At 40.1% G+C, this 12,386-nt stretch overlaps 1 protein-coding gene across 1 annotated transcript in view; it reads left to right on the top strand.

Moving 5' to 3' along the window:
* The window catches only part of SF3B3 (splicing factor 3b subunit 3), a 32,623-nt gene that overhangs the window by 10,183 nt on the left and 10,054 nt on the right, over window positions 1-12,386 (top strand). The window contains exons 9-15 of the mRNA XM_074285950.1: window positions 1,032-1,197; window positions 2,340-2,435; window positions 3,986-4,058; window positions 9,586-9,737; window positions 10,117-10,272; window positions 11,190-11,345; window positions 11,791-11,934. Of these exons, the coding sequence (XP_074142051.1) occupies window positions 1,032-1,197; window positions 2,340-2,435; window positions 3,986-4,058; window positions 9,586-9,737; window positions 10,117-10,272; window positions 11,190-11,345; window positions 11,791-11,934 (943 nt within the window). The remainder of the gene's footprint in view (window positions 1-1,031; window positions 1,198-2,339; window positions 2,436-3,985; window positions 4,059-9,585; window positions 9,738-10,116; window positions 10,273-11,189; window positions 11,346-11,790; window positions 11,935-12,386) is intronic.

The raw sequence follows: 12,386 nt of genomic DNA, 5'->3' as shown, positions 1-12,386 counted from the left end.
GATCAGCACCTGCCAATTCTTTGTAATGTCTCTTGCTTAGATCAACACAGTGTGCCCTCTTAATTTGTTTCCTTTGTATCTAATTCATCATGAACTCAGACTTGAAATTATTATCCAAAATAGAAACTTTTCATTAAATCATTCAGTTTAGAGAGTTAAGAAATCTTTGTATGTCATCTTATTGCTTAACAAATAGTCATTGAAGATCCAGCCTGTGCTGAATATATCCTTTTTCTGAGCATGAACTGGAAGCTTCTTCTTATATACTGGTAGTAAGATTTAGGTATCTAGGATTTAATCCAGGCTTTACCTAATTATCTGTTTGATTTGGAGATTTATTTGACCTCTTTGCTTATAGATTCTAAGAGCATTTCAACTTTGTAGATTGCAGTTAAAGAATGTTATTAGCAGTTCTAATCTAAAGTCATTGCTTTTCCTTTGTTGGTTTGCCCTTGAACAAATACACAATTAGACTGGCTAGGTAAGGACAAGTCAGGTATGTTGCTTATTAGCAATCTTAACTGATTATTAAACTAGGTCACTTCCCAGTTGTCCATTCCCAACAATGTAAATTTTAGGGCCCCAAAAGTCAGACACATTTGTTAGGGAATATGTGGAAGATGATTAGAATGGAGTTTGGCAATTCTTTGAATTTCTTTTATTCATTCTATTTCACTAAAAGATTGTATGTATCACATTTATGCAATTTGAATGCTTGTATCTGTGCAACATTTAAAATTGTCAATATTTCCCTTTTTGGTTTTACTGTACATTTCAAAGATTACTCTGTTGATGTCTGTTCAGTAAATTTTTTCAGCCCTGCTCTTTGCTTAATAATGAAGAAAACCAAATATTGATGAACAGAATTTCTTGAAATTTTTCTAATTCTGCAGAACCGTCTCTGCCAAAATTAATATAGGGTATTTGTGGAACAGTAAAATATTTTTTATTTTTTATTCTTCATTCATGACAAGATTCTTCCCATTTCCTGGTAAAGTGCTCTAACCAGAGTTTTGATTCTTCCTTCACAGTTACCTGTATCAGATTGCCCACCTTGGTGATGATGATGAAGAGCCTGAGTTCTCATCTGCCATGCCCTTGGAAGAAGGAGACACATTCTTCTTCCAGCCTCGGCCTCTCAAAAATTTAGTGTTGGTGGATGAACTGGATAGTCTCTCCCCTATTCTGTTTTGTCAGGTACAGCCCAGTCCTTCTCTTCTGTCTTCAAGTATAATGGGCAAAGCATCAACACCTCAGATGGAGATGGACAGTTTTCCACCCTGGCTAGGTTGGAATGTGCAAGGCTTAAGGCTTTCCTAAGGGAATAGAATTGTAGGAACTCTTCTAGGGAATATGGCAGTGTTTCTGTGAGAGGCTTAGGCAGAATTTTGAGCCCTCCTTTAAATATAACTCTTTAAACTACTGGAGTGGGGGAATGGGAGGAATAATGTATATAGAATTAGTTATTTCTAATTGTATAGAAGCTACTTGGGGCAGAAAGGTTTTTTGTTTTTTTTTTTTATACCTAATATCTTGTATATATTAGGCAAATTAACATGCTTTTTTTTTTAAACAGTAAATTTTTTAATTCCTTAAAAAATGATCATTTCCCCAGGGAGAGAGATACAACGTATGGGAAGAATTTTGGTTCTTCTTCTTCTTTTTTTTTTTTTTTTTTTTTTTAGCATTTGAAATTAAAGTTATGAAAAATAAGTCAAATTCTGCCAAGAAAATCAGGACATGGCTAGTGTTTGGCTGAAGCTTTGATTACTTTTTGTGTCTCTTTTCTACAAGGGGATCTAGAAAGTGTTTCTGCATTTGTTGTTTTTTTGTTTGGCTTTTAAATGTAGACTCTTTCCCTCTTGAGAAAAGAATAGAATTGAGAACAATAGAAAATGAAGCTAAGGGTCCCATTTAGCTAATTGGGTTTGTTTGTTTTTACTTCAGTGTCTTGAAGAACATAATTGCTCTTAATGTACTTTGGACAATTTTGTAGTTGAAAGAATGGATGAAAACTTAATAAAGAAAGAAAAAAGTACCTTTGTAAAGTGTAGTATCCCCCTAGATTGGAGGAAATTTCCCTAAATCCCAGATATTTGACAGTCTCTGAGCAACCTGTCTTCAATTGTATCCTATTAATTTGAAGAATTTTGTGCTGGTCACAAAAATTGAAGACATTTCCAGTAAGAGGCTCTCCCCTTTCACTCCAGGATTGATACTGCCTTTTTGGAGCTAGAGGAACCATATTACAACAGAGTGAAATGTCAGATTAGCTCCAGCTGAATCAGCTTGATTTTGTTTGGTTTGGGGTGGTAGAGTAACCAAGTTCTTCTGTGCAGATTGCTGATTTGGCCAATGAAGATACCCCACAGCTGTATGTAGCTTGTGGCAGGGGACCACGATCTTCTCTGAGGGTTTTGAGGCATGGACTTGAGGTAAGGTGGATTGCCAGGTTACTTCATGGGATCATGGTATAACATTGATGTGATAGGATACACTTTTATTCTGCTTGTAGTGAAGACAGAATTTGGTTTGTTGAGTATTTTTTAAAAAATCTACTTCTCAGGGGGACACCACAGCTCTAAACTAAATGATAGAAAATGAGGGGGTTTCCTAGGTCAAAGACTGGGGTCAGTGAGTCAATAGTGAGCAAATGTAGTATATTGGGTACTCAGCACTAACATGATTAAATCCATTCTGAATGCCACAGGAAGAACTCCAATCCATGTCCTTATATATTTAGAATGCAGGAAGAGCTCCTAGTCTGTAAACAATGACCCTGGAAAATGTCATCAAGAGCCTTAAGTCATTAAAGAGTTACTTGAATTGGTTGTGTTAGAATAGCATCCATACTTCTATCAAGTTTTGTTTTTTAGTCTTCAAGAAAAATTGAAATATTTTTTGAATTTGCAAAACACTTCAATAGTCTGCTCATTTTCATTGGCCATATGCACTGTCTTCTGTCCATAACACTTTCCTGCCTATCTTTAAGGTTCATGTTTGTCATTAGTCCCATCCCTTTGTCTCTTCAGGTCATTTCCAACCCTACTATCTTCTGTCCTTAAATTTTAAGCTTAGCTAAAGCTTTTTTTTCCCCCCATTGTCTTAGTTAACTTAGTTTTGCATTGTCTGTGATGGGATTATCCTATTGGGCCAAGTCATTAACTTTGGCATTAAATCTGGTCTTGAACTTAGTCCATTGACTTAATGTTCCTAATGAAATATGAAGAAGTGTCATCATCTTGTGGACCATAAGCCACCCCTTTGGCTTGAGATTATATATAAGGATACAAGTTACAGTTCTTCCTACAGCATTCAAAATGGACTTAGTCCTATTAGTGTTTAGTGGACAGTATGGTACCTTTTCATCCCACTGTGTCATAGCCTTCCTAGATATTCTTTGTGAGTTACTTTTGCCTGGTGACTGAGCTGATGATGATGAACCTCTGAATGTAGCAACTTTTCGTTTTCACCTGATGGACAAAATCTATGTCTAGGCCTGGACTCTGAAGCTTTCTAGCTTAGCTGGTCTTTCAGAATGTGCTATTTAAAATCTGGGGCTCCCTCTATCTCTTTTTTTTTTTTTTTTTTCCCCTGAGGCTGAGGTTAAGTGACTTGTCCAGGGTCACATAGCTAGGAAGTGTTAAGTGTCTATGAGACCAGATTTGAACTCAGGTCCTCCTGAGTTCAAGGCTGGTGCTCTAACCACTGCGCCACCTAGCTGCCTTTCTATCTCAAGATGAGGAAGAGAAGCATTGTGGTGCTATTTCCCTGGGTTACTTCTGAGCAGCCTGGCAAAGAAAGGGTTATTAATAAGTAAGCGCAGACATTAAGTACACTAGTGGAGTCAGACCATTCTTTCTTGGGTTCCCTCCTGACAGTTATAGAGAAGATCCTTGAGAGTTGACCTGAGCTATTTGCTCTCTAGTCAGTGGGCAGCAAGATTGTTCCAGCCAGATTCAGTCTTTGTCTCTTTTTCTGCTAGGTGTCAGAAATGGCTGTCTCTGAGCTGCCCGGTAACCCCAATGCTGTCTGGACTGTGCGCCGGCACATTGAAGGTAGGTAACTTTTTCCCAACAGCCAAATACAATCCCTTGGGCAAAGGCTCACCACCCCAGAAGGATGCAGTTATGAAACTTTTAGAGCCACAGGCTTTTCATATTCTGACTTTTGTTTTGAGGCAGCTTCTCACTTTTAATTAGAGATCATCTAGCCAAGATGCTCTCTAGTGGCTAGGGAGTGACCCTACAATATATTTTACAATATATCGTACAATATGCTTATAGTTTACAATATATGGTAGTTTGCAGACTACATTCCCTGCAGGGATAGATTCCTCAGGTTCCAGTGAAGTACACCACAATATATTTTTCTTCAACTCTAATTTCAGGTCCAAACAATAGTTGCATTTCCTGCTCATTATCTGTTTTGATAGCCATTATTTGGCCATAAAAGCAAAATGTGCCCAATTGACATCAGTCATTTGGAAAATGGGCAAAGCTTACACGAATCTGTTCTGCTCTGAAGAATGATTATATCTGAGAAAACCAAATTCTGAGCAGAACATTCTACTGAGACTGAGGAGAGAGCTGGTAGTTTGCCTGAAAACAGAGACCTCTTACAGAAGGTCGTCTTTACCATTACTACTTGGCCAGAATGTGAACAGTAAGGAAGAGGGAGTGATATTGACAGGGTTTGTTCTAGGACTAAAAGCCAAGTCTGCCTATTTTCCTTGGTCACCCCCTTGTTCTCTCAAATTGTCCTGAACCCTCATGGGAGTGCTGTCCTGAGGGAACAGTGAGAGATCTTTCTGAGCTTGTGGAGGGGGAACTTAGTTGTTAGGGGAGAGAAGAGGCTGGCCGCATCACAGGAACTAAGTGGGGAAGCCTCAGTTTTGCCCTTTACCCCTCTTGGAGGGGGCAAAACATAGCTGCTTCATCTTTGCACAAGGGATAATGCTGCTCAAACCAATCTACCTCACTGGCTTATCACAAGGAAACTTAATTAGCCAGAAGGGAGGATGTTTCCATCTTTGATGTGTGGTTTCTTGGCTATTTAATTTAGATACAATAACGTAGATATAAGAAATTGCTTGAAATATGACAGCAGCAGGACCTGAGTCAATTACTCTTATTAATTTTCAGAGTTTCTAAGAATTTCCAAAACCCTTTCATTGTGCCTGTGATGCTTGTGGAAGAATATTCAAGGCAACAGCAAAATTCATTCCTTTGACATAGTGACTTTCTGATATTGTAGGTTTTTTGAAAAGTACTATGTGAGAGACTGCACCATCTTGACTTGATCCAGATGAATAAGATAAGGAATTTTATGGGGAAAGGGTGTTAATTATGGTGAATTTGGACAAGACCATGGGTCCTGAGCACTTCCCCAATAAATAATGTGGGAAGTTCTCATTCCTGCCTGTGATAAGGCTAGACCCCCGTTTATTCAAGAATTTATTTGTTTTTAAAAACAAAAAACACGTAATATAAATAGTACTTAGGGACCGTGGAAGCTAGAAGCATGAAGGATACTTAGGCCCTACTCTTACTGAACCCAGAATCTATTGGGGGGAAATAAGACATTGCACAGTACAGGGCCATATGTGATTCCTAGCGTGAGAGGAGTCCCGAGCCTTTGAGGATTCTGAGGCTGAAGAAAAGAACACCAAGATGTGGGGATCATCATTCTGCTCTCATTTGATTGCAAACCAAAAATGAAACCAAGTTTTATCCACCTCGACTCTTTTTCTCCTGAAACCCCAGGTGATAGTTGTGTTGCTGTTCAGTGACCTATCCTTCTGTTGCCACATGCTTCAGTCTTCATGGCAAATACTAACCTTGGCTGGTACTTGGTGATACACACTACCAATACCAAGCCTTTTTTTCTCTTCCACAGGTGGCTGGTGGAGGTGCTGATCACCACAGGTGTGTACCTACGGCTAGGGTCTACTGTGGGGTTTCACAGGTTCCCCAGGGAGAGAACATGCAAAAAAGTATTGGGGCTGCCCTGCCAGCAGAGCAACTCCCAGAGAGTGACTTTGCAGCTGGACTTCCGTCTGTGGTCACGATACTTGTGAACCCACCTGCCCAGATCTTCAGTGGTCAGAGGCAGAAATTAGTTTCCTTCTACTGCCCCTTCTTTTCCCACAGCTTTTAGGCACCATAACTCATCTGGATCTCTCACTAACCCTAAAAAACATAACATCAGGTTTATTTTTTCTTTGTGATTAGCACAGGTTGAGAGATTTGTCCCCAAGGGAGACATGTTGAGTATGGTTGAGGCAAAGAAAGAAAAAACAGCATGATAGCAAATTTTTTAATTGAAAAGCCCAATGTACAGTTGACATAGATGTCCAAGAAAGGGTAAGAGGGATTTGGGTATTGAGCCATCTAGATGGATATTTCCATTCTTGTCTCCTGTGCTCAGCAGCTGGACAGAGGGCAGTCATGAGCATTTCCTGATGGAAGTGTTTCCGCAATGATTAGTTGCTTCTACAGGTCAGAGAAAGACCTAAGTCGTCTTCATTAGCTTGTATGATGGGGTCTCTCCTTCAGCCAGAAATTAGACAGGGAATTGGTAGTCCCAAATACCTTATTGTACTTAAGAATTTTTTCCCTTGAGAGTTGCCCCCCTTGAGGTCAGTGACTTAACTTTAGTAAATTATGTTATGGGAGTTAGGAGATTAACTGGGACCATGAACTCTACAGATGATCAGGCTTGTTTGGTCAGTTAATATTAATTCCACCAAGCAAGGAAACATAAATATTCATGGTTTCTTGAGCAGCCATTGTGAATGAGGCCTGCTCTTTTAAAAGAAATTTTAATTGTTACTTTGGAGCAGCGGAGGTCAGTGGGTTGCACTGGCTCTTCCTGACTGTAGTGTGTGCGGTGCATTTCCTCATGACATTCAGTTGCAAAAATGTGGAGGCAGGGGGGAGCTTCTGTTGAAGTAGTGGGAAAAGTAGTGGTCTCTGTTTTAATACCAATTAAAAGTCCCAAATTCACTGTATTTACTGCTGGGACCTTATAAAGGCTTGGCAGTGGCAGTAGCACTATCCATCTCATCCTGATCTTCCTGCAGCATGAGACCTTGGTCATGGAGCCAGGCTTCTGATCTCTGGTTAGCCCTATTGTGCCCTGAGTGTGCTTTGTCCCACTGAAACAAAGACGTAGTCCCTTTTACTTTTATGAAATGGACTTGTCACATGATTACAAATCCTACCTAATTAGAGCTTTAATTTCTTTCATTTACTTGTACACACTGCTCCTTTTTGATTAACTGCCATTAACTAGAAAAAAGAAAATGTCAATCTTGTTTTTAATAGAGCTGTTCCAAGTAGATATATCAGAGCATTTAAAAGTGTGCCAGTAAGCTCTGACCAGGGGAAAACTCTCAAGGTTTACATATAATCAGATTCATCAAGCATGTGCTAAGAGTTGAATTTTGAATTTGTGCTTTGCTTTTAAAAATTAGAATGCAGGAAAATCCTATTCTTATTAGACATTTAGTACTTGGAATAGTTTGGTCTTGTGAAGTTCCATGCAAAGCTCTCATAGCATCTGGCATCTTTTTCCACTTTCATCATCCACTTAAAAGCAGTTATTTGTCCCAAGTATTCACTCTTACCATGTTAGAATTAAGCCTTTAGCTTTCTGATCTAACCGTAGTCCATACCTTCTGTGAAAGAGACTTCAGATACAGTCATTTAATGTAATATTCATAGATTTCTTGTATGAGTAATTTTCCCTCTTTATATACTTAAGTGTGTGAAATAAAAGTTTGGTCTTTTTTTTTTTTTTTTTTAAACTATTACTCTGTTTGCCAAATATAAAAATTTAGTTGTATTCATAGAATGTAGAACTGGAAGGGGCCCTAATAGGTATATGGCCCAACTCCCCCGTTTACAGATGAGGAAGCCAGAGTTCAGAGAAGGTAGAAATTGTCTAATCTCTCACAAATACTGAGTAGTAGGACCAAGAAGCTCCCTTTAGATTCCAGGTTCCCCTCAGGATACTAAATTGTCTTTGGAGTAATCTTATTCAGGTGACATGAACAAAATGCCACAGAGACGAGAATTATGGGTTTGGTACCCAGGTAACTAAGTGATTGTAGAGAAAAACTGTCCTTTAAGCACAATCTGAATTTCCTAGTTGGTCATCTTAGAAATGTGAGTTGTTGATCACAAAGTAGATTAAACAGTGATGTGGATGGCTTAGTTCAGTCCTTCATCACTGATGAAGGTAAAACTGTTGTAAGTATGTGCACTATTAGGTCAAGATGGTCTGAAAAGCACCCACATAACTTGACCAAGTTCTGCTTTAGTTACTAACCAGCTAATCTAATGAATTCAGCAGAATACCTTCTGTTATATACCATCCCCCTGCCTCAGTGCTTTCTTTATCTCTTGAGAGGATAAGTTCCAAAATTTGTTTGTGAAAAAGAAAATATCTCAACTTATGTTTCAAAAGCAAATCTTGTACAGAATTGCTCAGGTTAGATCTTCTGTGTTTTTAAGTTCTGAAGAGCACAATGTGTGGGAAACCAATGGCCTGTAACTTACTGGATTGCATGGGGGAGCATTCCTTTGGAGTGTGTGTGTGCCTAAAGGTCTCTGACCTAAAAAGTCATTAATATTTGTTTATCCAACTGCATTTCATTAAAGGAAAATTGGGTCCTGGTAGGCTTGGTCTGAGCCAGTGGGGTATTTTGTTGTGTTGTTGTTTTTTTTTTAATAATGGAAAATGCTCATTTTATTTCCCAGAACGACTAACAGTACAAACTCCTTCTGGGACCACTGTGACCATGTCATTCCTACTGGAAGACATTAGTATCCTTCCATTACTGAATTGTTCTCTGCCTTTTGGAGTTCGTGTTCTCATGAATACTTTTGTTGGCTTCTATTCTTAACTTATGGAATGAGCTCTTTCTAGGTATTGAATAAAAAAGATGAGATACCTGTTCATTATATAGGTAGTGGGTTGCTTTATAGTTTCCTTAAGCCACAGTTGTTCTTTTTTTCTCCCCAGAGCATTATGTCAACATTATGCAGTCAAATGTGTGGTGGTTTTTTTTTTTTTTTTTTTTCCCCAGGGAACATTTATTAAAAATGAGATTATTTATCTCACATGTGTCCTTTAACAGGATAAAAATTCCACAGTGATGTGGGGGTAAGGCAGTGGCAGAGTAAAGAGCCCTAATTCCGCTCTTATTTTTCTTTCTGAGATCTGCTACTAGACCAAGCACACAGTATGTTAATTTACAGGGGCATTGGGGCAATTAGCAATAAATCTCCTGGAGTTGGGATGGCTCTGCTCATATTGAGAAAATTGGGTCACTTTACAAACAGGCTTCCCCAGATACTTGAGTCTTCAGGCATAGTTTCCATCACTTTGATGATCTGGTTCATCTTGTGCTATTTTATATGTTAATTGTGTGCTGATGACCACAGATACTCAGAGCTCTGCTCTTGACAGGTTGCTGGAAGAGGAGCTCTTTACCTTGCATATGTATTCATTTGGGGTTGCAGGTCTCGTGTGCACCACGCTGACAGGCTGCCCTCTTCCTTCTCCTTGCTTCCTTAGATGAATTCGATGCTTACATCATTGTGTCTTTCGTGAACGCCACCCTGGTCCTTTCTATCGGAGAGACTGTGGAAGAAGTGACAGATTCTGGCTTCCTGGGCACCACTCCTACCCTGTCCTGTTCCTTGTTAGGGGACGATGCTTTGGTGCAGGTGAGGACAGTCAGGCCTGTTTAGCACTTGCTGGAGAAATCTAACCCAAGGGAGGTCATGGATTGATGCTTAAAACTCTTGAGATCTTAATCTCTCCTGTGTAGATTTTGGACCAGAAACTATTCTCTAGGCCTCAATTACTTTTATCTATTAATTTATCCTCATCTTAGGAGGGCTTTGTAAGAATGTATTGGATAATTAGATTTGAGTACCTTAGCTTGGGAATGTGAAATTTAAGCTATTATTTGAATGACATGGCCTCAGTTGAGGCCTGTTTTTGTAACCTTAGATATTATTGGCTTCAGTTGGCAGTCCTTGGGTTGGGGCTTGTTTTGGGCGGTGGCCAGAATAACTATTTCCCTTTTGTTCCTGCCTCTAGGTATATCCAGATGGCATCCGGCATATCCGAGCAGATAAGAGAGTAAATGAATGGAAGACCCCAGGAAAGAAAACTATCGTGAAGTGTGCTGTAAACCAGCGGCAGGTGGTGATTGCCCTGACAGGAGGAGAATTAGTCTACTTCGAGATGGATCCTGTAGGTTACCTTAACACTGCCATCTACTTTCTCACGTAGGAGTTAGTGAAGGGGCCCGATGTCAGGGATGTGGCCACAAGAGAAGAGCTGAAACCCCACACGTACTGGGACCCTCCTGATTATGCAGTTTCTACACATGCCTTTCTAGAATCCAAACTAAGATGTGAAGCTTCCCTCTGGTTCTAACTAGCTTTAAAAAAAGTCAACCCGTTGAACAGTTTCATGACATGCTTCTCTTGAATTTGATTTTTGCCCTCTTTTCAAATATGTATATCTTTTATAAAATGACACAAATTTAATATCCATAGACTTGGCCCACTTTTTTTTTTTTTTTTTTTTTTGCTGAGGCAGTTGGGGTTAAGTGACTTGCCTAGGGTCACACAGAGTTAGGAAGTGTGTTAAGTGTCTTCAGGCTACATTTGAACTCAAGTCCTCCTGACTTTAGGGCTGGTGCTCTATACACTGTACCACTTAGCTGTCCCCCTAGCCCACTTCTTGTGATCATGGTCTACTTATGATTTTCCAGAAGAAAAGAAGTTGATTATTTCCTTTTGAGGGCTTCAGTTTGTAGGTATTGCTACTTTGCAGTGGGGGGGGGGTGCCTCTTAAGTCTTTGGATTTTCATCAAAAGTCAAGCCTTACGATTGTTTGTTAAGCTTAAAAAAAATTTTTTTATTGTCTTGTGTCCCCATACTTGTGTATCTTTTTGAGACCCAGAACATTTTCATAAACTAAGAAGTATAAGTTGATGAAAAAGTGACTATCTCTCAAAGGGCTTGAACCTAATGTCAGTGAGTGTCATTAGTACCAAACCTCTATGCTGATTAAATCTTAAGTGTGACTATGGTCAGAATAGCTCCCCCATCTCTTCATCCCCCTATGCAGGCAGTAATATTCCCCTGTTCTTATATTTGCAGTCAGGACAACTGAATGAGTATACTGAGCGAAAGGAGATGTCTGCAGACGTAGTGTGCATGAGTTTGGCCAATGTGCCTCCTGGGGAGCAACGTTCTCGTTTCCTGGCTGTAGGGCTGGTAGACAACACTGTTCGGATCATCTCTTTGGACCCTTCGGTGAGTGACTTCTTTGTCTTAGTAGTAGATTGCCATTTGACCTAAGGGTCATCCCAAATCTAAATTTCCCTTAGGGGTACAGACCTCTCTGGGATTCATTGTGGAGTGGATCATGGGAATCTATGTGTGTTGTCAGTGACATTGACATGAGAGTTTGTGGCTTCTTTGTTAGTCTAGCCCCATTTTGTTGTTTCTTTTTTTTTTTCTCTTTTTTTTTTTTTTTTAACAGGTAGCACGGAACCTGTATCTTTGTAGGGAACTAAAAAGGTTGCAAGCTATCATAGTCATTAAGCAAAAGGAAGCCAGGGTTTTCTCAGTCCTGAGGCTTTCCAAGCTGCTGGAGAGCCTCAGGCTTTCTCCAGACAGTCCTTCTTGACAGCATCTTTTCTCAAGGGAAGTCATTCCTTGACATCTGGACTCATCCTGTCCTTTCCATCTCCCTTAGGATTGCCTCCAGCCTCTGAGCATGCAGGCCCTCCCAGCCCAGCCAGAATCACTGTGTATTGTCGAGATGGGTGGAGCTGAGAAGCAAGATGAGCTGGGGGAAAGGGGCTCCATTGGCTTCCTCTACCTAAACATTGGGCTGCAGGTAAGGAGCTCAAGGGCTCTGCATTCATGTTCTCTTTATTCACTTGTGTCTCCAGTGACCCATTATTACGGGTAGTCATCCAACTGAAGAGGATGGAGAAACTTAGGTCATCACTTAGGGGAGGGCTCCTTTGTGGATTTCCTGTTCTGCTCTCCAGCCAATCTGCAGAGAATAACTCAGGACGCAGGCTTGCATTCATGGAGTTTGGCGCTCCATTAAAAGAAATCTGTTCTAAAAACATCTACTGGAAATGTTTTTGGGTCAACATTCAGGTCAGAATAAAAGGACCTAAGGCCCCTTCCAGAGTTCCCACACTAGCTTGTGGGGCCAGGACCCCTAGGGTGTAGATGAGCTTACTGTAGAACAAGCTGCCTTGTAGCTGGTTTGTTGTACAGCAGTTCCCAGAGAGTGTAGCAGACCTCTATGCTCAGGGGGCACAGCAGAAGCTCCAG

This window comes from Sminthopsis crassicaudata, chromosome 2 (assembly GCF_048593235.1).
Source record: "Sminthopsis crassicaudata isolate SCR6 chromosome 2, ASM4859323v1, whole genome shotgun sequence".
NCBI classification, from domain to species: Eukaryota; Metazoa; Chordata; class Mammalia; order Dasyuromorphia; family Dasyuridae; genus Sminthopsis; species Sminthopsis crassicaudata.
This window is presented reverse-complemented; position numbering and strand designations above follow the sequence as displayed.